At 30.2% G+C, this 22764-nt stretch overlaps 4 protein-coding genes and 1 pseudogene across 4 annotated transcripts; 4 read left to right on the top strand and 1 right to left on the bottom strand.

Annotated features, from left to right (window-relative positions):
* LOC109332610 (phosphoglycerate mutase-like protein AT74) lies at positions 281–1908 on the top strand. Its single transcript, XM_019567599.1, has 2 exons — positions 281–804; positions 1049–1908. Exons 1-2 carry the CDS (start codon positions 363–365, stop codon positions 1501–1503), a joined length of 897 nt encoding a protein of 298 aa, XP_019423144.1. The 5' UTR covers positions 281–362; the 3' UTR covers positions 1504–1908.
* Positions 2090–4593, bottom strand: LOC109325770 (annotated as a pseudogene).
* Positions 5586–7224, top strand: LOC109328664. Its single transcript, XM_019562237.1, has 2 exons — positions 5586–6138; positions 6891–7224. The coding sequence occupies exons 1-2, from the start codon at positions 5931–5933 to the stop codon at positions 7199–7201; spliced, it is 519 nt and encodes a 172-aa protein (XP_019417782.1). The 5' UTR covers positions 5586–5930; the 3' UTR covers positions 7202–7224.
* LOC109332601 (basic 7S globulin-like) lies at positions 11309–12925 on the top strand. Its single transcript, XM_019567588.1, has one exon. It carries the CDS (start codon positions 11338–11340, stop codon positions 12673–12675), a length of 1338 nt encoding a protein of 445 aa, XP_019423133.1. The 5' UTR covers positions 11309–11337; the 3' UTR covers positions 12676–12925.
* Positions 20446–22476, top strand: LOC109325763 (nuclear transcription factor Y subunit C-3-like). Its single transcript, XM_019558314.1, has 3 exons — positions 20446–20567; positions 20758–20812; positions 22038–22476. The coding sequence occupies exon 3, from the start codon at positions 22039–22041 to the stop codon at positions 22474–22476; it is 438 nt and encodes a 145-aa protein (XP_019413859.1). The 5' UTR covers positions 20446–20567; positions 20758–20812; position 22038.

Raw genomic sequence — 22764 nt, 5'->3', positions numbered from 1 at the left:
TGTATATAAAAATATTCATCCATGAAAATTAAAATGTTTCAAACAAATAATAAAAATGATTAATTTAATCAATTTTAAAATTTGCACAATTTTTTTATTTTCTAACTTTTAAGAGTACAAATTGGTAAAAACAAAAAAAATGGACATCAACATGTATTTTACTCATTAAGTAACTAATCAATAAATTGAATGCTAAATAATTCTTTACTTATTAGCTACTTACCAAAAAAACTCACTTTTCATTTATTTCCCTCCTGAATTGGAGGCAACAATAAAACAATGAGATATAAACTATTCTGTTATATGAATGCATGTGATTATTATCTAACATTGTTGTATTTGATGAAATAGAAATCAGAAAAATGCATCAGAAAACAGGAATGCTCCCAAAGAGAATAATACTAGTCCGTCACGGTGAATCTGACGGCAACCTAGACACAACGGCATACACCACCACTCCCGACCACAGGATCGATCTAACGGGTGAGGGAATATCACAAGCAAGACTAGCTGGGTCCCAGTTGAGAAGTGTAATAGCATCGTCAGCATCTAATTGGAAGGTGTATTTCTATGTATCACCGTATGCCCGTACCAGATCGACGCTGAGAGAGATTGGAAGGTCCTTTTCGAAGAAGCGCGTGATTGGGGTTAGAGAAGAGTGTCGAATAAGGGAACAAGATTTTGGGAATTTTCAAGAGAGGGAAAGGATGGATGTTATTAAAGAACAACGACAGCGTTTTGGTAGATTTTATTATCGTTTTCCTCAAGGTGAATCTGCTGCTGATGTCTTCGATCGCGTTTCCAGTACGCGCCTCCTTCCCCCTCTCTCTCTCTCTCTATTAGAATGTAACATTTAATCGTAGACTATTTAAACTAAGGGAATTGAATATCTCCGGCTATAAGGAGATAAGTTATATGACATGTGTCATGTTTCATCATTTTCAAAATAGTAGACATATCATATCCTGATATGAGGAGATACATTGTTCTCTTTCTTAAACTAATGTGATGTAGAACAATTTGGTGTTAATTTTGAGTTGAATTTCAGGTTTCCTTGAATCTCTGTGGAGGGACATTGACATGAAAAGGCTTAACCATGATCCTTCAAATGATCTAAATCTGATAATCGTGTCGCACGGTCTAGCATTGCGTGTTTTCCTTATGAAGTGGTTCAAGTGGACGGTTGCACAATTTGAGCTTCTAAACAATCCTGGAAACTGCGAATGTCGGGTTATGCAGTTAGGAACTGGTGGAGAATATAGCTTAGCAGTTCATCACACGGATGAAGAATTGATTAAATGGGGTCTCTCTTCCGATATGATCGCTGATCAGAAATGGCGAGCACATGCGTGCAAGGGTGCCTGGAATGATCAATGTTCATGGTACCTTGATGGTTTTTTTGATGATCTTGCTGACTCTGAAGACGATGACGGTGATGGTCATGACAATTCCGACAAACAAGATCAAACAAATTCTTTGAGTATGCATTCACGGTATACCTAACATCTAGGTTGGAGATTCACTATTAACATTTACTAGAGAAATAGGTTATTCTTGCTTTCTCTTTTATTTATTGGATAAAAGAAAGAAGTTCATTATTGATATAGAGGACAATTTAGGGAAGAGGATAAGGTGATTATAGCTTGGTCCTGGCTAGTTACAGGCTCGGTAAACTCATTCATGATCATAAAATTGAAATCCGAATGGAGGTTTCAATAGAACCTCTATTAACAATCTTTGGTTGTAGGTAGATTTGGAGCAATTTATATTGCTTCGAATGCATGGATCCTGGATTATACATTAAGATAGAACTTTGAAGAGACAGCATAATCTGTTTTTTTTCTTTGGGGCGAAAGAGTCTGCTTAATCTTTGTTTATACAACGGGAACAGGTGATGTTTTGATTTTATACTCAGTTTGTAATCCACAATGTTTGTAATATCAGAAAACCTAAATAGCGTATTAACTAAGTATATCCCTATATTATAAACTTGGCAAAATAATGTATTGCATATCCATACCCGTACTGCATACCACCGGAGAGTATTGTGAACTTTGTAACCACCTTCTGATTCTCCATTACTTACAATAACTCTTTGTCTATGTTCTTTATACGTACATTCCAAATTTCTTTCATAAATTTCTGCATATTTTATCCTTTGTTAATATCCATGCCTATGGTTTCTCTCACCCATTTCTAAGTTTTCAAGAAACTTTCCAGCTTTATGTTCATACTAGCATGAGCTCCAGCTTCAGCTTGGGCAGAGATTTCTTCAACAGTTCCTCCTCTTCCTACTATGAGGCAACAAATCATCTTTGTCAGCACACATGTTCAATATCCAACATGTTTCAGTACACATGCCATAGGTATCGGTTTGAAACCAACACTTAAGTTCTCACAACATCATCAGTTTGGGTCTTGATTTGTGTCATGCCATTGTGTTTGTTTCATCAAGTCCATGAAGGTTTTAAAATGTCACCAATTAAATCCTTGTGGTGACGGTTTGAAACTTTCAGACTTATTTGATGACATGAATCTTTTAAGGATCTAACTGGTGATGCTGTCATCTTTCGAGTATTGAATTGAGGGTTTACTATATCGATATCTACCAGTTCTTTGATTTTGCCTGGTTGCTGCAGCCCTGTTAAGTTTTTCCGGAAATGACTCTGCAACTTTGAAAACATTCCTAGATCTCTCCCAACCCCCTCCAAATACATCATACCCTTCCTTTGGTTGAGTCATGAATCAACAGACACATGAAATTTTCTCCTATCATCCAACATTATTAGTTCACATAAGTAGTTATTGTGCACTGTGCAGCGTAGTTGTCTCCATATTGAACTTTAACCCTTGCACATCCATGAGCTTCATCCATTGTAAATGCATTGCTTGCATGTTGTACACATTCTCTGCATCCTTGGTAACAATAGGATTGAAGGGACAGATTAATGAGATTTAGAACTCAGTTTGTTTCCATTTACTACAGATATTGGAAGTCAACTACCCTCCAATCAAAAGGTACATTTTTCTGTACTCTACAATGGAACCTTGAATCTAATATCATCTGGGCACCTTAGACTAAGAGTATAAAGTTAAGATTACCTATGCATGTATTTCCATCAACAAATAGTGCTTGTGGTCTTAAAAGTCCTTTCCATGTGCTTGAACCCAAGTGCATGTTTTTGTCTAACCTAAGTCTCATTTGTCCTAGAGATTCATCATATTTTATCCTCAGACCCTCTTTCATTAGCACTTCATATGTCTTATTTGAAAAAAGATTTGTTGTCTGAAATCATATCTCGCATCAATGACAATGAAGCAAAAATAGAAAAAAATAATGAATGTTTAAATTTTTTAATTGACATAACATATTTTCATTAGTGCGAGACAAGATTTGGGACAGTAAATCTATGTTCACTTTATTTAGCATTAGAGTATACTCATCACCCTCAATAGAACAACAATAGGCACAAATTAAATCTCCCAGATTACAACCAAAACAAAATTTTCTGTCTTGGACTAACAAGGGTTGCATTTATATAGGAATTCTGCAAAACAGTAGTGTGACCTTTTGGCCAATGATATTTCTTATGCAGCTTATGATAAGCTTTTTTTTATTTCTTTAGCATTTGAATTAAGAGAAAGTCCAAGCAACTTGGTAATTATTTTGAGCTCTTGTTTTTCTCCATGATCTTCTATTACAACATCTGACTGTAGTGAAGTTCTGCTTCCATCTTCATGAGGAGTGAGTTAAAATATTATGAGGTTATAAAACCAATTAAAATACTATGATATATGAACATGTGAGAGGCACACAAAAACCAATTAATACTACGTATATATGTGGCTGTAAGCACTAGTGAGAAGAATGATCAAATTACATACACTTGGGATTTGGGAATTAGCTGAGAGGAATGATCAAATTGAATAAGTTTTGTTTAGGGGTGAGAATGAATTGAACCAACTTCATATTCGTTCAAATGGATGAATTAAATTTAAGCTAAAAATTGAACTTGTTAAATAATTTAGTTTGACTCGTTAGATTCACGAGTTGACTTAATTATATATATTATATACATATAGAGAACATTTAAATTTATATACATTTAATAAATAATCTTCATTCAATAAATAATCTTCATTCAAGCTAATAAGATGAATTTAACAATTATCGAACTTTTAATAAACTAAACCAATTCAAAAAGATGAATTAAATTGAATAGTTCTCCAATTCAAATCTAGTCAAAGCTGAAAACATACTTTGACATGAGAATTGTGAAACTCAGATGGCCATGAACTTGAGAAGGCTTTGAGCAAGACAATAATAGAATAGCTACCAGAGATTACAGTCCACCACGGTCCTTATGTTTCTCATGACATGTGTTGAAAATAGAAAAGCATAAGCCGATATATGTCTGTATTTTTTTTGTTTTCCATAAGTATCATTGTACTATAGACAATCTTGTCTGAACCGGGGATATCCACATATGTGAGACTAACTCTTTCAACAGGTATTTTTTTTTATCCACAAGACTCGAATCCGAGATATGACTTAAAGAAAATCAAACATTTATCACTTGAATCAACACGCATTCGTTAATGTATGTTTTTATATAGATATCATGAAGATGTTCCCATTTGAAAACATGATTTACACGAAATATCTCATTTGAATATTCCTATGATAGAGTCTATGAGGTCTAAGATACCCAATATAGACATCTTAATACTGCAGTTTTAAAGATGGATTTGATGTTCTTAAAAGTAAAATAATTGAATATAACTAACTCATTAGTAGTTTAACTATAAAATAAACCGAAGTCAATATTTAGAGCAAAACATAGCCATACTTCTATGTATTAAATCTAAGCTTCATCAATCATTACCATTTATCCAATACATCTACCTAACAAACCAATACAATAACATTTTCATACAAAAGAATTTTCTCATCCATTACTTGAAAATTTCTCCATCTAACCTGACATAACAGAAAACAAAGTGAAAGTAATAAGTTGATATTATGCAAGAGAAATGTGAATAAGTGTCTTTAAGTGACATCAAAATTTTGACTACAAAAGTTATTTATGTGTATTACTTTTATTCAATGGTCAATAATAATTAATACATGAATTTATAATAAATAGTATATTAACAATGTAAAAAGTTTCTTACGTCATGGATTGATAAAATATTTTTGTAAAGTAATAGTCTCTAAATTACATTAGAAAAATAAGGGATTAATTATTTTCCAATTATTACTTTGAAGATAGGGATAGTTTGTAAAAAGTACTAAAGGGAAAGACACCCTAAGATATAATCTTTGGAAGTAGTTAAGTTCAACTTAGAATCCTATGTTCCTATATGAATAGATAGCTACTAAGTACAACAACCTTATTGGTTGAACCATTATTGAAATACTATTCTTAAAACATTCCCAATGATTAAAGCAACATTCTTAATTAGATGATACTCCAAAGCCGTGCCGTTATGGCAATGTCTTTTTTTACTTTCTCAACCCTCACTCTCTCATAATTCAAATCCTATCCCACTCTTCTGACACATTCACCTCTATAATTTTTCATAAAAAAACATATACTTTAATCTTTTCACTTTACTGGGATCTGGGTCTCTTTAGTTTTCCTCTATACAAAGTAAATCACTTTAAAATAATATATTTTTTGTGATTTCTATGTAATGCTGAAGTATCATTGATCATTGTATTTTATAGTCATAATATTCATCTTACTTGACTATTCTTGTTATTGTATGAAATATTTTCAACTTTTTGTGTTAAAATGTTCTAGCACATCCACACCCATTATTTCATAGCACCAAATATGTGTTCCTAAGTTTTAAGGCTGAAGTATACTATTGGTCTATATCAAATATCAAACAACTCCCTAACATAGTGTTAAGTGTGGTATGTGATGAGAGAGTGGAGAGTACTTCATCCATTAAAGCAAAGGGTTTGTAGTAATGGAGTTTTGAGGTGGGTTTTGATTTGGGTGTGTTTTTGTTTCCTTGTTTTCACAGTTGGATCACCAAATAAATGGAGGTTGAAGGAGAATATATCTACATGTCCTCCTTGTGAGTGCTATTGCTCTTTAGCTCAAGAATATCCTCAACATCTTTTGGGTAAGTTTTGTTTTTCAGTTATTATTTAAAGTACCAAACTTGGTTTTTAAGTCAAAATAAAAAATGACGACCCAATGTATGAGTTTCTCACCTATAAGAGCAATTGTATGTAGCCAAAGTTTTCTCATTTTGGTAATTACATCCATACATAGTTGGTTTAGATTAATGATTAGTTGTCTTGAAATGTTGGATACCCTTGAACTTAGAAGGGAAAGAGGAATTTGGGGCATGTAGCTTACTTGATGTTAGGATAAACTTCAATAATTGTATGGAGATTGAAGGTTAGACTTATGAGGAATTAGTTTGCACTTTCTTGAAATAAAGTTAAGCAAACGTTTCTTTTAAAATCTTTACACTCTTGTATATTTGGCTAGTTATTTTCTTCTTTTTCTAGAGTTATTTGAGTATAATATCTATGAACTGTCATATAAAGATTTATATACAATTCATCATTCATTTGTCTTTTTTTTTTTTGAAGAATCACTAATGATTAATCATAAATAGTAAATAATATAGCGATGGTATATAAAACTCATATATTTTTTTTCCAAATGATTTTATGGGAATTCTCTTACCACAGCTTTTCAATAAATTTTAGTTATCATTTTTTTGTGTCTATGTTCACCTTACTCCTCTTATCACAACTTCATGTAATTGATGAAATTACTTATTCAAACAACAATTGTTGTGCACATTATTTGCTATCATGACAGAAAAATAATTATTATTCTCCCTTTTTATTGTACTTGCAGACTGTGTTAAAGATGATCCTGTTATGAATGAGGAAATGAATAAAAATCTAATAATTATACTATCTGAGGAGCTAACTTTGCAGAAAATTGTAGCAAATGAAACATTGGAACACACCAAAAGACTATTAATGGATGCAAAGAAAACATTTTCACAATACCAAAAGGAAGTAGAAAAGTGCAATGTGGGTGTGGGAACTTGTGAAGAAGCAAGGGAAAAGGCTGAGGCTGAGTTTATTGAAGAGCTTAGGCTTTCAGCCTTGTGGGAAAATAGAGCTCTTGAATATGGGTGGAATGACATAGCTTCATTGTAACAATGGTTAATACTTCATTTTAACATAGCTTTTATATCAATGTAGAGATAAATTGCAATGATTATTAACCACATTTGCTATGCCTTTGAAAATCAGTGTTTTGCTATATTGAATATTATGTAAGGTAATATAATCAAGTTTGTTTAGTTTTAGAAATAATTTTACAGAAAATGATTAAATAGGATATATATCATGATTTTAATGGCGGAAGGGATAACATATATCCTTATATTAGGAGATACTTTATTCTCATAAGAAAATGTGTGAATTATCTTAAGAACTTGGTTGATAGTTGCAATCTCCGTTCACCTACTATACCCTGTGAGTGCTCTCTCAATCTTATGGAGAATGAATACCCTTCCCATTTATTAAAACAAAGCTAGCTTGTTGAATGGGAAAAACATCTGAGTTGTTAAAGCTTATTAGCCCTATTGTTTTTCAGGTGAATGTAAAAGATGAATGGATTTGACTTCGTCTAATGATTATATGATCAAATCAGTGTATAAATTTATTGGCAAAAACATAATTCAAGTATGGAGGATGAAAGATGTGGAAACTGGTTTGGAACTCTTTGGCTACTTTGAAGGTTCAAATGCTTGTTTGGAGAATTTTGTTGAATAGAATCCCTTACAACCTAAACTTGTCTAAAAGGGGTGTTAATATCATTGGTAATACTTTTTCGTGTATCTAGTATAATGTTCATCAAGAAAGTGTGGAACATTTGTTTTTCGCTTGTCAATTCTCTTTTCACTTTTAGCAGTTCCTCTACGAGTGGTTGGGTCTCGTGGTGAACTTACCCACAAGTGGTAAGAAACACTTACTATAACACTTTCACCCAGTTTCATGTATGATTTCGACAAAAGTTTTCTCGATAATTTGGATGGTTTGAACTTGGTCCCTATGGAGTTGTAGGAATGTTGTGGTCTTCAACAAGGAAGTACATTTGGAGAAGTTTGTGGATGCAATTAAATTTCATTCCAAGATTTAGATTAGAGGAAGATAAAAGTCTACAAATATGTTTTGGTTTGAATGAAATTCTAATTCGATCTTTAAGTTTGAAGTGCTATCATTAATGTGTCTTCTTAGTTTTCAAGGTTTTGATTTTACCCCCTTTTGGTTTTGGTGGGTGGGCTTTGTAAAAGTCCTTCAGACTATCTCTCTTATTTAGTTGCGCTGCTTTGTATACTATAAGTTGTATTTCTTCCTTATTTATTAATAAAATTTTACTTATAAAAAATGTATGGATATGTAATGGTTGTGGTGGAGTCCTCACTTTCTTGACTTCTTCTCTAAATAGCACCTTAGATTTTCAAGCTTTTTTGTTTACTATTATGTAACAATAGGTTTCCATTGTGAGAATATCATTTGATGTTAACATAGTAGTTAAACTCGCGATTTAACTCGTAGGATCGGTAGATCTTACGAGTTTTCAAGAGCTAACAAGTTGCATGTCTACTTTAAATGCGATGTCATCATTGCCAGTGAGATTGTCGGGGAAGAGCCTAGGATCGTAAAATCGTCCAAGATCTTACGAGTTTCTATTTTTATGGCAAAAGCCTCAAATTGTGAAATCTCAATCTTTTGAACCTGTATAGAAGAGAAACTCATGGACTAAAGTAATTTGACTCGCCCAAAATTCTTCTAAATCCTAAATTGCAAGATAACAAACATATTATATCAGAAATTGATTCTTATCTATGATAAAAGTCCATAATAGAAGTTTCTCTCATCTTCATCTTCATAAAGTAAGGTTTCCTTCTTCATCTTCAACATGCTCATTTTGTTCTCTTTGGAAAAATTATGCTCACTCTCTCCTTTGAACAAATACCATTATGTTCAGTATACATGACAACACGAATTTGAAGCACATGTCGAGAAGCCACTTGATGAAATTAATGAAGATGAAGAGCTCAACGAAAATGGTTATCTTGATATCCTCATGGATGATTTGATTTATTGATTTAGATATTAGGTTCTCATACTTGTTGGAGTTTTTTTGTCAAACACTTTAGTTGATTGTTTTGACATGTTAGTTTTGCAATATATGTTGAAGTTTAAGTTTTATCAAATGTTACTTGTTAATTTTGTTATTTATAACAATGGAGAAAGTTGAAGTTTTTATTATTTTGTATACATATATATAAAAAAATCAATATTTGGTAGGATCTTACGATCTGTGTTAAGATCACACCTTTTATATTTTTATTTGCTAATTTAATCTTATGTATGATCTCAATCTTGTCAACTATGATTGTTAGTTCTACTTTCTCATAATTAGTTTACACAATAGAGCTAAGCATGGTGCACTGTTGCACCACTCTTTTCCAGCATGAAGAATAATATGATTATGTTAGTAATTTCACATTTTAAAATTATAAATTTCCAGGGTTGGTTGGGCCTATTTCCCCTACTAATTAAGGATGAACTTTTTTTATCTACCATAGTTTTGACAACTATAATAACAGGTGGAAGATAACATAACTGGGAAATAGAGTAGTGGAAGCCCATTTTTTCTTCATCAATACATAGAGTCAGTTCCAGTTTTTTATTTTATTTTCTCTATTTTTGTTTCACTGAATATGCATGTTCGAGTTAAAAACCCATTTGTTAGGGTTTAAGCAAAGTTGATGGATATGACTTGTAATTTATTTGTGGATCTTTTTTATTTTATATAATTAAAGTGGATAAAAATTTATTATAACCCAGTAATTTGTAGCTACTAAATGTATTTATTAAATAGAAATTATTTGATAATATTAGTCAGGTTATATATTTAAAATAACCTAAGATTAGAAAAATATTAAGATATTCATGTAGTTTATCAAATATAGCTTACAATCTCCTCTATATGAAGCACTAACAAGTCTCTAAGTCCTCCTAATAGAAGTAAGGATCCTTTCCTATCAAGTCTCTAACTATTCTTACCTAATAATATAAATAATGATCATTTTCAGTAATAGATGAGTCGGATTCTTCTCCAGTAATGGAGAGAGAAATGTTATGTAAAACAAGGCAAAGATTAAAATGAAATAACAATTATATCATTCCACTTATATTTATAATAACATTTTTATTTTAAAACTAAGTATAAAATAGTATTTCTCTATCCAGTAATGGAGATGATCTCAACTCGTATTGAAGTGACAATTGTTTATTTCTCATGTTTTCAATGACAAAATTTAATTTCATGATAAATAAAAGTATAAAAGTATATTTACATATTATCTTTTATTTATTATTGTATGATATTCTACTATTTGGGTTCATAATGAAATTTTATAAGAACCCATGATTTAAAAAGCAGGTAGCTAGGGACAATATGAACAGCTAGCCAAACAATGTATTCTCAGAAATTGATACTACTAACAGTGATGGAGACAAAAATGAGTGCATGCATGCAAATGAAGCTTTCTTCTCAATTGCCAAGTACCCCTCACACTTACCAACCCTTTGTTTTTTTACTACTCTTCACTTTTTCTAAGAATCCTATTGTTAGTCCTTGAAAATCACAAGCCACAAACACATCCAAACTAATGTCACAAGCTCTGTCCCTAGTATATATAGTACAGTTATGTTATTCCTACAATAAAATACATTTTTACATTTGCAGTAATATCATACTTTTTACGCATAAAATTCTTTGAATGATTCGTCATCAAAATAATAATTTAAAATGCTAATTCTCTGCTGGTTTCTTTGATTAGTGAAATAAGAGGATCTTGAAATTAAGAGATAAATAATTCTAAAACTTAAAAAAGGATATTATGAACAATTTTAATAATCGAGTTCATTCATATTTCTATTATAATAGATGATATCATATATATAATCTCGATTCTTAAGAGCGACATTTGTTGGAAAGGGCAGTCACAAACCACGAAAATGATTAGTTCCTTACAAAAAAAGATGAGAGAGTATCCTTAATAATACCAAAAAAATACTCAATTTGATGGGTTCAATTTCAAGTGCTCCTATAAGAAAATTAAACCATATGATTTTTCCTATGTAAATAAAGCGGGTAAAGCCAAAAGGTTATTCTCTATATAAATATTCTATTTTACTTTCTAACCCATATTTGATATTATATTCCAATCTTGTTATATAAATATAAGCATGATATAGAAAGCTTTCCACATATGGCACAAAATATGGCTCCAATCTTTCATTTTATTGCCATTTCTCTTTCTTGCTCTTTCCTTTTTGTGCTATCCTCATCACAAGACTCACAATCATTGCATTATCCTCTACCCACTTCTTCTTCCAAACCAAGCCTTCTTGTCCTACCCATTCAACAAGATGCTTCAACAGGACTCCATTGGGCCAATATTCACAAAAGAACCCCACTAATGCAAGTTCCAGTCCTATTAGATCTCAATGGGAAACACTTGTGGGTCACATGTTCCTATCACTACTCATCCTCAACATATCAAGCACCTTTTTGTCACTCTACTCAATGCTCAAGAGCCAACTCTCACCAATGCTTCACTTGCACTGACTCAGCCACAACAAGACCAGGTTGCCACAACAACACTTGTGCCCTAATGACATCGAACCCGGTCACTCAAGAAGCTGGGTTTGGTGAGCTAGCACAAGATGTGCTAGCTATACACTCTACTCATGGATCAAAACTTGGTCCTATGGTTAAAGTTCTTCAATTTCTCTTTTCTTGTGCTCCTTCTTTCCTTGCCCAAAAGGGTCTCCCAAACAATATCCAAGGTGCTCTCGGTCTAGGTCATGCGCCTATTTCACTACCAAACCAACTTTTCTCCCACTTTGGACTCAGACGTCAATTCACCATGTGCCTCTCTCGTTACCCAACATCTAATGGTGCTATATTATTTGGCGACATTTATGATCCGAACAACAATTACATCGATAATAGCGTTGAAGTTCTCCTTGACATGGTGTACACCCCATTAGGCATAAGCCTACAAGGTGAATATCTCATGCAAGTAAGTGCCATTAGGGTTAACAAACACATAGTGGTCCCAACTAAAAACCCATCAATGTTATCATCAAATCATGGAGATAGTAGAATTGGAGGAGTTATGATTACAACTACAAATCCTTACACCATTCTCCACCACTCTATATATGAGGTATTCACTCAAGTCTTTGCAAACAATATCCCAAAACAAGCTCAAGTTGAAGCTGTGGGGCCATTTGGGTTATGCTTTGATTCTAAGAAAATAAGTGGTGGTATTCCTAATGTTGAGTTTGTTATGGATAGCCCTGATGATGTTTGGAGAATCTCTGAGGAAAATTTGATGGTTCAAGCACAAAATGGGGTTTCATGTTTAGGGTTTGTGGATGGAGGAATGCATACTAGAACTGAAATTGCATTAGGGGCACACCAATTGGAAGAAAACTTGGTGGTGTTTGATTTTGCAAAGTCAAGGGTTGAGTTTAACTCCAATCCACTCAAGTCTCATGGAAAAACATGTGCTAATCTCTTTGATTTAAACAATGCTTAGGATCATCCTTAGGTTATGGAGTGTGAGAGGAAGAGGCACTTAATGAGTTTATGCTTAGCTATTATGTAAGCATGTCTACTTGCTATGGTTAATAAAATAAAGAATAAATAGTTGAACTAAATAAAAATGCTACTAGTGTTAGAGAATAAAGTTATTCTCTTAAATAAGTTATGTCATCCGGTTAGTACAATCATGACAAATATGTATTACACTACTTTTTCCCTAATGCATTATATATTTTTTTGTATTATCAAATGTATTATTTACTTTTTTTGGTAAGGAACTAATTTCTTTCGGGATTTGTGGTTGCTCCTCCCAACAAATGTTCCTCTCAGGAACCGAATCATCGACCTTGGGATCTAGTGAAGTTTTACACCACTAGACCAACACCTTTTTAGTTGTATTATATCATATTTGATTGATGATATATAAAATCCTCTATGTAAAAATATAAAAGAATCGTATCATACATGATAAATTAATGAACGTATACATCAATAATCAACCATAACAAATTATATAAAAGTTGGTTTGAGTAAAAAAAGTTGTTTTCCATTTTCACTTGGACCATCATTATGCAGTCTAATTGGATAAAAATAATGTGGCAACCTCTTCTTACATATCAAATCACAAATGTGACAAAAGTTGAATGTCTAAGTATATACTATATCATCTATTTTAACCTGTTTTGCTAACTCTACTTACTATATCCCCACTTGACCTAACTTTGATATGAATTTGGTTTTCCCACTTTGATTTCCGTGAATCTATCTACTTTAACTTTTTGTAATGCAAATAGAATCGTATTAGTTAATATCATATATTATAAAACGGGTGAAAATGATTAATTTGATTCTATTTGAAAAATTTTGGATTATTTTAAATTTTTTTAAATTTTTTATAGACTAAATTAATAAGGTCGAAAATTTTTAGGTAGAGAGCAATTATATATTTACGTTTTCAGATGTGAATTTTACACTAGGAAGGATTATTAAGAAGTTTATTTAATTATTCTATGGTTTTTCTATAACTGTTCTATCATTAAAGTAATGAGATACTAGCAGTTACGATTTTAAATGGAAAAAGTCCAATCAAAACAATTCAAGAAAATCGCAAAGCTCGTGAAATTTTAGGTATGTAAAGGTTTTCATGCCTCTCTCCTTCCACCTTCTTAATTTTCAGTCAAAGCTATTTATGAAAATCAACCATGTTTCTAGAAGTGTCTTATATCATAAACATGATAATCAAATGTTTTATGTCAAAGTAAGAAGAGGTTGATATAATGTTATAAGATTTTACTAGATCCTCAGACATTGTAGTAAGTTAAAGATCAAATGTTCAATTCATATAAGTGATACTTATTGGGTGAGATAATTACGCATTAGTTTCTTACTTATAGAGTATGAGAATATCTTTGGTTATACCAAAACATGTTATTTTTAGGATCACATCATTTACCAAACACCATCATAAACGAATTTGTTTTTAATTGTTACAATACTCAAGTCAAATATCAAACCGAAAGAGAACTTATATAGGTTCTAACCGGTTAACTAGTTACCCCATTTAGTTGGACCCCACGAAGTCATATATATTATTATATAATTAAAAAATAAATATGAATTCCAAGTTAATTATGAACAAGAGTTGATACGGGATAGAATTTCACATTTGATTTTAATAAATTTATTCATTTTTTGGTTTTTTTTAATTTGAGCAAAATGATCCAATCACTCGATTTAAAGCGATATAATCGAAATTTTAGCAGTAAAATGATTAGCTAGACAATTTTATGACTTGTAGCGTAGATGTTCCATGTTCCAATCCAAACATCACTTGTAAAAGTCTTTTGACATTTTAACTCATTAACAAACAAATTTAAAGATGAGAAAATTTGAAGAAAAAGAAAATGGGGGTTGTAATTAGCTTCATAGCTTTACTTGTTTGATATGTGGAAAGGGCTTTTTCTGTTCTGATATGATCTTTGGGCTTTTGGGAGTTGAAAAACGTTACTTCATTGCTGACTTACTTAATTAATGGTTCACTTTGTGACATCTGTTTCAGTAAGGAGCAATAAAATTGCCTTTAGAATAATGCCCCACTAACACAATTTATTTTCATCTTAAAAAATCGTAACCCACCTTGTTAAAGTAACACTTAAACATGATTAACATCAAATTTACTTAAAATAAAAAATGTTTGAATTACCATATTACCTTAAAGATGAAGTTAAACTTTATGTTTACTTTAAGCAAGTGATTGATATTTGTAATTTAATGAAAGCCCCTTTTATTTATCCAAAGGTTTATAGTACATCCTTTAATTTAGATAAATCATGTGCATTATGGGTAATAAAGATATAGTAGATTTATGTAGGACACATAATTTACTTATAATTTATAAGGATTCATTTCATACTAAACAAGAATATGAATTCAAAATTCAAATTTTGTTGTTCTCGTGAAAAATAAACAACTTCTCAAGTTTATTTTGATCCCAATACTAAAAAATAAAATATTATTGATAAAAGATATGATATAACTTCGATAACATCGTTCTCTTATATGAAAATGTTGCAATCATCATACTTGACCTAAAAAGTTTTTGGCCACCATCTTTTGTCTTGTAGAAGTAATGTGTGAAGCTCCTAATAGGGGCTCAAATTTTTAAATTTGTACAATTTAATTTTTATCAAGTTTGGGATTTTACACAAAATTTGTGTCATGACCCTACCATAGTTTGGTCACTTCAATTGCATAAGTCTAGTCACCCAACCATTTTTCTTAAAATCCAATAATTTTTTGTTGCACATAAGCTTCTTCTTTTTTAAGTGCAAAGTAATAATAGCACTATGGTTTGACTTGAATATTGGTATGTGATGATGACTAAGGCTTCATGACACATGTTAACTTTTTTGTGGACAATGGGACCAAGCATGATTGGGGATAATATTGTACTTAGACTTGATGGCACTTGCACTATCAATTCTCAATATTTTCAAGAAATTAAATATTATGTTATGATGTATGTTGACATAAAAGAAAGAAAATATCCCTAAAGTGAACCTTAAGTTTCAAATAAATAAAAAATTAAATAAAATTTCACTTTCATTTGAAAAGTAATGATAGAGATGACACAATAAGAAATGAAAATAATATAAGAAATTCAAATAAATCTTATATTCAATGGAAAAATAAATTACTACCAAAATGAATAAATTCTAATGGAATTGGAATTGGTTTAAAATAATGATTCTAGTTTGTGTAAAAAAAATTGGAACTTAAAATTGCTGCGAAAATATTCAAAACTAGAATTCATAATAAGTTAAAAATATTTTATTTTTCAAGACTAATAATATTTTCATTAAAATAATATTCAACATAAAAATTGAATTAATAGTTAAAAATTATGTCTTCATTGAAGTTTATTTTTAAAGGGTTTTTATTTTTAATTTAACTTGACAAAAAATAATATCTACAATCTCAAATTTTCCTTGGAAAAATCAACCTCTATTATTTTTCATGGTGTATATCAGCATCACATCAAATTAAAATGTCACTAATTATGAGAATCAAAATTCTAAATCATAACTTCAATGCTGTGGCCCAAAGCACCAAATGGACGTAAAGAATTAATGAGATACAAGGAAAGGGGTGAGCTAAGTCTACATGAAATTTAGAGTGAATGAATGATGAACGAAAAGAATAATAGTGAAAATGTTGATGATATCATGAATATATAAAAATATAATATTAACATCTATTTATATTAATATTAAATCTTATAGTCAAATAAAACAAATCATAAAAGATATATAAAGTAGTCTCACTCAGTAGGTTTAATCCTACAAATTCTAAATTAATCTAAAATATAATAAAGATATGAAATTTATCTAGATACATTGTATCTTCTATCTATTCTCTATTAAGTAATTTAATATATCCATGATATTGATGGTGTCTATTACTTCCACATGTGGATTGTCATGAATATGATTGTAATCTTCAACATGAAGCTATATGATATCTTTCTATCATTCAGATCCACAATGTAAAAATATATTAGGTTTAATGTTTTATTGGATTTTCATTATTAAATTAAAGGTTGAATATTTAATTTCTGACAACAATATTAAATAGAAGGAATAATTACATATTTCGAAAGAAATTAATTCATTCCTATCATATTATGATGCATCAATGAATTAATCAAACTTGAATCCTAAAAGGGAAACACTATTTGGATAATTTCTAGGCAACAATGAATTAGCATATTTATGCTTCCCTAAGGTCATTAATATTTTGCTTTTCAAGAAGCTCTGATTTTAGCGCCCAACTTTTAATTCTTTGTTCTATTTGTTTGTGCATAAAATTTTCTATTCTTTTAACTAAGTAATTGGATTATGCTCAACTTCTTTTAAATATTTATTTTTTTGAAAATAATAGGTATATGAATATATAAATACTCACGAGTAAAATATGAGGAAAAATAGAATAACATCATTTAACTACTAAGTTCTTTTAGAATAGTATAAATAAATAAAATATTAATTGTCATGAAAATGACTCATTTAACCATGAAAGGTTAGTCTAATGGTGGGTAATATATGAATAGCTCCATAAGGGCACTCATAGAGACATTAATTTAGTTTTTTAGAAAACAATGTTAGTATTAATTACAGAAAACTAAAAAATAATATATGCTCTCCTCTTTATAAAGTACATTTTTATCAATCATGTTTTTTTCTTCATATTATTCAAATTATTTGAATTTTAAAATAATGATACCGAAATTCATATATACATGGGATGATGCCTGATTGGTCATTAATATAATAAATATTGACTTTAATTAATTTTTAAGCATGGTTAGTGTAAAATAAATTACATCATTGACAAATAATAGATTATTATATGTGCTACTTTAAGGTGGTTATTATGAAAATCAAATATTTGAAATGCCTTGCAATGCATTTTTAGATGTCAATATAAATAAAATCATACACTAATATTTAAATTAAATTTTGTAAATCTTTATAATAATATTACATTAAAATTAAACCAACAACTGTGGTGAGTTGGATTAAGGTTAGTTGTGAGCAACATGAAATAAAAACTAAAGATAATTAGGTTTTGACATTGTTAATTTGAATCTAACATACAAGTTTTTTTCCTACTTCTTCATCTACAATTTCTTTATATTATGAAGGATATCTCTTTATCTATAAGTAAAAAAACTAATCTTTTTCCAGGAGTGTAATTGTCCATCTCAATAAATGTTACTCTTAGGAATCAAATCATTAAAATTTTGATTATCTTTTAGATTTAACAAGACCTTACACTAATATATCAACACTTTGTTGATACCCCATCTACCTTTTGTTCTAAAGGATACATCATCAATTATAAAAAAAATTGGCTTTTTTATTTAAACTTGACAAGGGATAAAAAAAGAGAAATAAAAGAAACGAAAGTATCCAAAATTTATTTAATTCAATGATCTTTGGCATAGAAATTGGCAAATTGTGGTTGGTCGAAGACAATATGCTATTTATCGGAATTCTTTATGTTGTCAATAATTGTTTTTTCTTTACCAAAAAGGAAACGATCTTTTATGGTAAAAAGGACAACCTTTTTAGCATTTGAATTCCCATCCATTGGTTACTTTCTCTTTTCTTATGGCAAATTCCTTAATTGTTGAAATGAAAGTTTTCTTCCTTTTATATGATCCTTGCTTATCCCACACACATTCAAAATCTTTATGCATAGAGTCCACACATTCTTTATTTATTCAATATTAAATGTCACCTAGGAGAAGAGCATTTGATTATAGGATCTAATAGAGTGCATGAATGGTTTTGATTCATTATTCTAATGGAATAGGGAAGGTGCAAAGTTGTGGCTATTAGGAATGACGAAGAATGCAATGCAAATTGATGAGGGAGATTTTTCAACTAAGGCATTTTGATTAAATCTTCATTTTCTTCTACATATAGGAATGAAGAATTATGTGACAACATTGAAATTTAGCTAAAGAATTATTAATTCACTTGTGAAGATGTACTTGAAATCATATTCAAATAACTAGCACGTCTATATAATAATTAAAAAGTCAATAGTTTGATTTATTGAAACAATATTTATTGGGAGAGATAATCATATATAAAATAGAATTAGTTCCTTACTCATAGGGTGAGAAAATACTATTGATAATACTAAAATATATATTCAAATAACTAGCATTCACATTAGACCCATTATCCATATGTCAAATTTGTAGCAACTTGTTGATATAATTCATGGAGATCCTTTAGAAATTCCAAGTTAAATACATCCACTATGGATTTACTTGAATACTAAATCAAACATTAAAAGAGGTATATTCAATAAAGTAGTATTATTTATTAGGATAAGCTATCTGAATGGATAAGAATTTTGTAACTTCTGAATTGAGATACCTTATCTTTACATCTCGAAAATGTAAAAAAGAAAGAAGAAAAACTGACCAATCGAAGAGATGGTAATTTTGGAAGTTTGGATGAAAATAAGTAAAAGGTGAGTGTTAATAAAATGGCATTTAACATTTGGTTATATTAGAATTTATCACATGAAAGATTATTTCTAATATATCACGTTTTAAAAATTTAATTCTCTTAGCTTTCAAATTTATTGTAATACATAATAACACATCAACTTATATAGGTATAGTGTTACATGTGTCACTGTTATATGGTTTATAAGTTTTTTATCCTTTTTTAAGGATATAAGTTAAAAGGTTTTAAAAATACAGCTATACTTAGGTTATATTATTTTTAAAAACTGATATTTTTTTGGTAATAAGACAAATATCATATTATAGTACTATATAAACATATAATTTTAATTTAGGTATTTATAGTATTACATGGACAATTTTAATATTTCCTTGCTTAATAAAATAAAAAATTACTAAGAGTGAATTAAAGTTAAATTCAGATAACTGTAGTAATAGCAAATGAAGTGGTTGACTATATTTACTTTAAGTATAGTGTTTTACTAAATTAAACAAGATGTCCCTCACTAAGTTAGAAGGGGTAAAGGTGTATTTGGTATAATTTTTTTAAGGATATTTTTTATTCTGAGTAAGAAACTAATTATTTTGGGTATATGGATATCCCAACAAATATTATTCACAAAAATCAAACGTTTTTTATATAAAGTTTGCAAATATGAGTTATGATAATTGGTTTTTTTTGATAAATTAATGTTGATTAAATTGCATAATTGAAACTTAGTTTTAAATTTGTAGTTACTAAATTGTCCATTAACTATATTTTATCATTTATTTATCCATTTACATAAAGAAATTAGTGAATATTGATATATTTATTTGTTAATAAATACTTAAATTATAAATTAAAAAAATGATAAATATATAAATGTTAAATAATTAGTACAGATAAAATTATATTTTACAAAATTAAAACTAACACTATTTATCCTATGTATAATAGTAAAAAGGAAGGATTTTATTAAAATTAGCTTACTAATATTATTGGCGAAAAAATAGATAAGAATTAGAAAAAAATATTGATAGGTAATTAGTATAATAAAAAAAGCAAGTGATATAAATAGGTAATTATGAAAACGGAAAAGAGATTAATTTTCAATTTTACTAATGATATAATTTTTAATCCAAACCTAAGTAACAAACTATGGACTTACAATTTTGCCAAAATACTAAAAATAAGTTGGAAGAGGTCCAAAAAAAGCACTTTTATAGCACCAAAAGTCCAAAACTCTATAAATTAGTGAGAGCAAGAAGGTTAAAAAAAAACACTACAAATAGTTAGGTTCTGAGTTCTGACTCTCAGAATCGATCACACTTCTTTTCTGTACTTCACTGTCTCTCAGGTTTCATTCCTCAATCCTAAATCCTTTATTTTCTCTGTCTTCTAAATATTTTTTGTACTTAAAACGTTCCAAAATAAGCTTTTTTTTTTGTTTGTGTTCGACCCTTTACAATCCTTTTACTATAGATCTTTGAATCAAACAAAATTTCTCATCTTTTTCCTTTTTTGTTTCTCTTTTTACCCATTTTCAGGTTTTGGGTTCTCAGTATCTTCGAAGTTTAACATCACCACCTCTTGTTAGATAAGGTAGCAACTCTTCCTCTTCCAATATATATATATATATATATATGATTTTGTTTTTTGATTCTGCATTTGTCTATGTATACTTTAACATGGTCTTAATGATTTTATATATTGGTGCTTGTTAATTTTATTTTGGTGCAAAAAAGAAACAATTTTTATTGAGCATTTGTAATTTCCATTGGCTATTTTCTACTTTTTAATTTCCTCCCAATTTTGGAACTGTATTTGATGGGAACAAAGAATTTGATTAGATTTTAATTTGTTAGAGGACATGGAAACTATTTTTTTTCCCTTCTTTTTTGATGATTCCTTGTTGATATCATGCACACAGTTCAAAGCATTGGAAATCTGGATGTTTTATGTTATATCTTGCCATAAATTCGTTAATAGATTTACCATAAGGTTTTTAAGTTGTATTTAGAGATTGTTCTGTGATTCTCTAATACAGTGTAAGGAAGATAAACATCTCATTTTCTTGGTGTGCATATAGCATAAAAGCATTTATTTCAGTTTGCACATTCCTAATGTACAATTGTACCCCCAAACATAAGAAACATGTGTTACCCAACCAGCAGTTTACAAAGCAACCTAAATATCAAATTTAATCAACACTTCTTTAAATGGAAAGCATTTTGGTCTTTTGAGAAAGATCGTTGGTCAATTTTGATATTTAGTTTGATTTGTAACTTGTTGGTTATGTAACACATGTTGCTTTCACATAGATGTTTCCGGTGATCCAGTCACAAAGTTCTTGTCATAACTCATAACAGTTGCCTTTTGTGTTTCGGATATAATTGTACCTAGGAATAAGTAGATTGAATTGAATGCTTTTATGCTTTCGGGTCCGTTTGTTAGTTGAGTTTTAGATGGGAAAGAAGCAAAATGGAAGGCTTAAGAGCCATGAAATACACTTGTGAGATGGCTCTTAAGCCTTCCATCCCCTCCCATCCAAAACTTAACTCGCAAACGGACTCTTATGCAGACCTAGAAAAGGAGATGCCTGTTTCTGGCATAGAGATAGTATCGTTTTCCATTATAACAAATAATTGCTAGCACTTCAGTGGATGAATGCCCATTTTTCATAATTGCTTTAAAGGTTGCTGTGCATACTGTACTTGGGGGTATATTTACTAATAAATCGACAAATTTACTTCAACAATCACATGATTTGTTGTTTTCATTGCATGTGGAGTATAAGCATTGAGTTTTTTGTTTTCACTTGGAACAGAATGGATCATCAAGGGCATGGCCAGAACCCAAATATGGGGGTTATCGGTAGCGGAGCTCAACTCTCTTACGGTTCTAATCCTTATCAGCAAAGCCAAATGACTGGAGCCCCAGGGTCAGTTGTTACATCTGCTGGGAACATGCAATCCATCGGTCAACCTGCTGGAGCTCAGCTGGGACAACATCAACTTGCTTATCAGCATATTCACCAGCAACAACAGCAGCAACTTCAGCAACAGCTCCAACAGTTTTGGGCAACTCAATACCAAGAGATTGAGAAAGTTACCGATTTCAAAAATCACAGCCTTCCCCTGGCAAGGATCAAGAAGATTATGAAAGCAGATGAGGATGTCCGAATGATATCAGCTGAGGCACCAGTCATATTTGCAAGGGCATGCGAAATGTTCATATTAGAGTTAACCCGTCTATGTATACTTTAACATGGTCTTAATGATTTTATATATTGGTGCTTGTTAATTTTATTTTGGTGCAAAAAAGAAACAATTTTTATTGAGCATTTGTAATTTCCATTGGCTATTTTCTACTTTTTAATTTCCTCCCAATTTTGGAACTGTATTTGATGGGAACAAAGAATTTGATTAGATTTTAATTTGTTAGAGGACATGGAAACTATTTTTTTTCCCTTCTTTTTTGATGATTCCTTGTTGATATCATGCACACAGTTCAAAGCATTGGAAATCTGGATGTTTTATGTTATATCTTGCCAT

Source organism: Lupinus angustifolius, chromosome LG02 (genome assembly GCF_001865875.1).
Source record: "Lupinus angustifolius cultivar Tanjil chromosome LG02, LupAngTanjil_v1.0, whole genome shotgun sequence".
NCBI classification, from domain to species: Eukaryota; Viridiplantae; Streptophyta; class Magnoliopsida; order Fabales; family Fabaceae; genus Lupinus; species Lupinus angustifolius.
The sequence above is the reverse complement of the archived record's forward strand: the minus strand, read 5'-3'. Positions and strand labels throughout refer to the sequence as shown.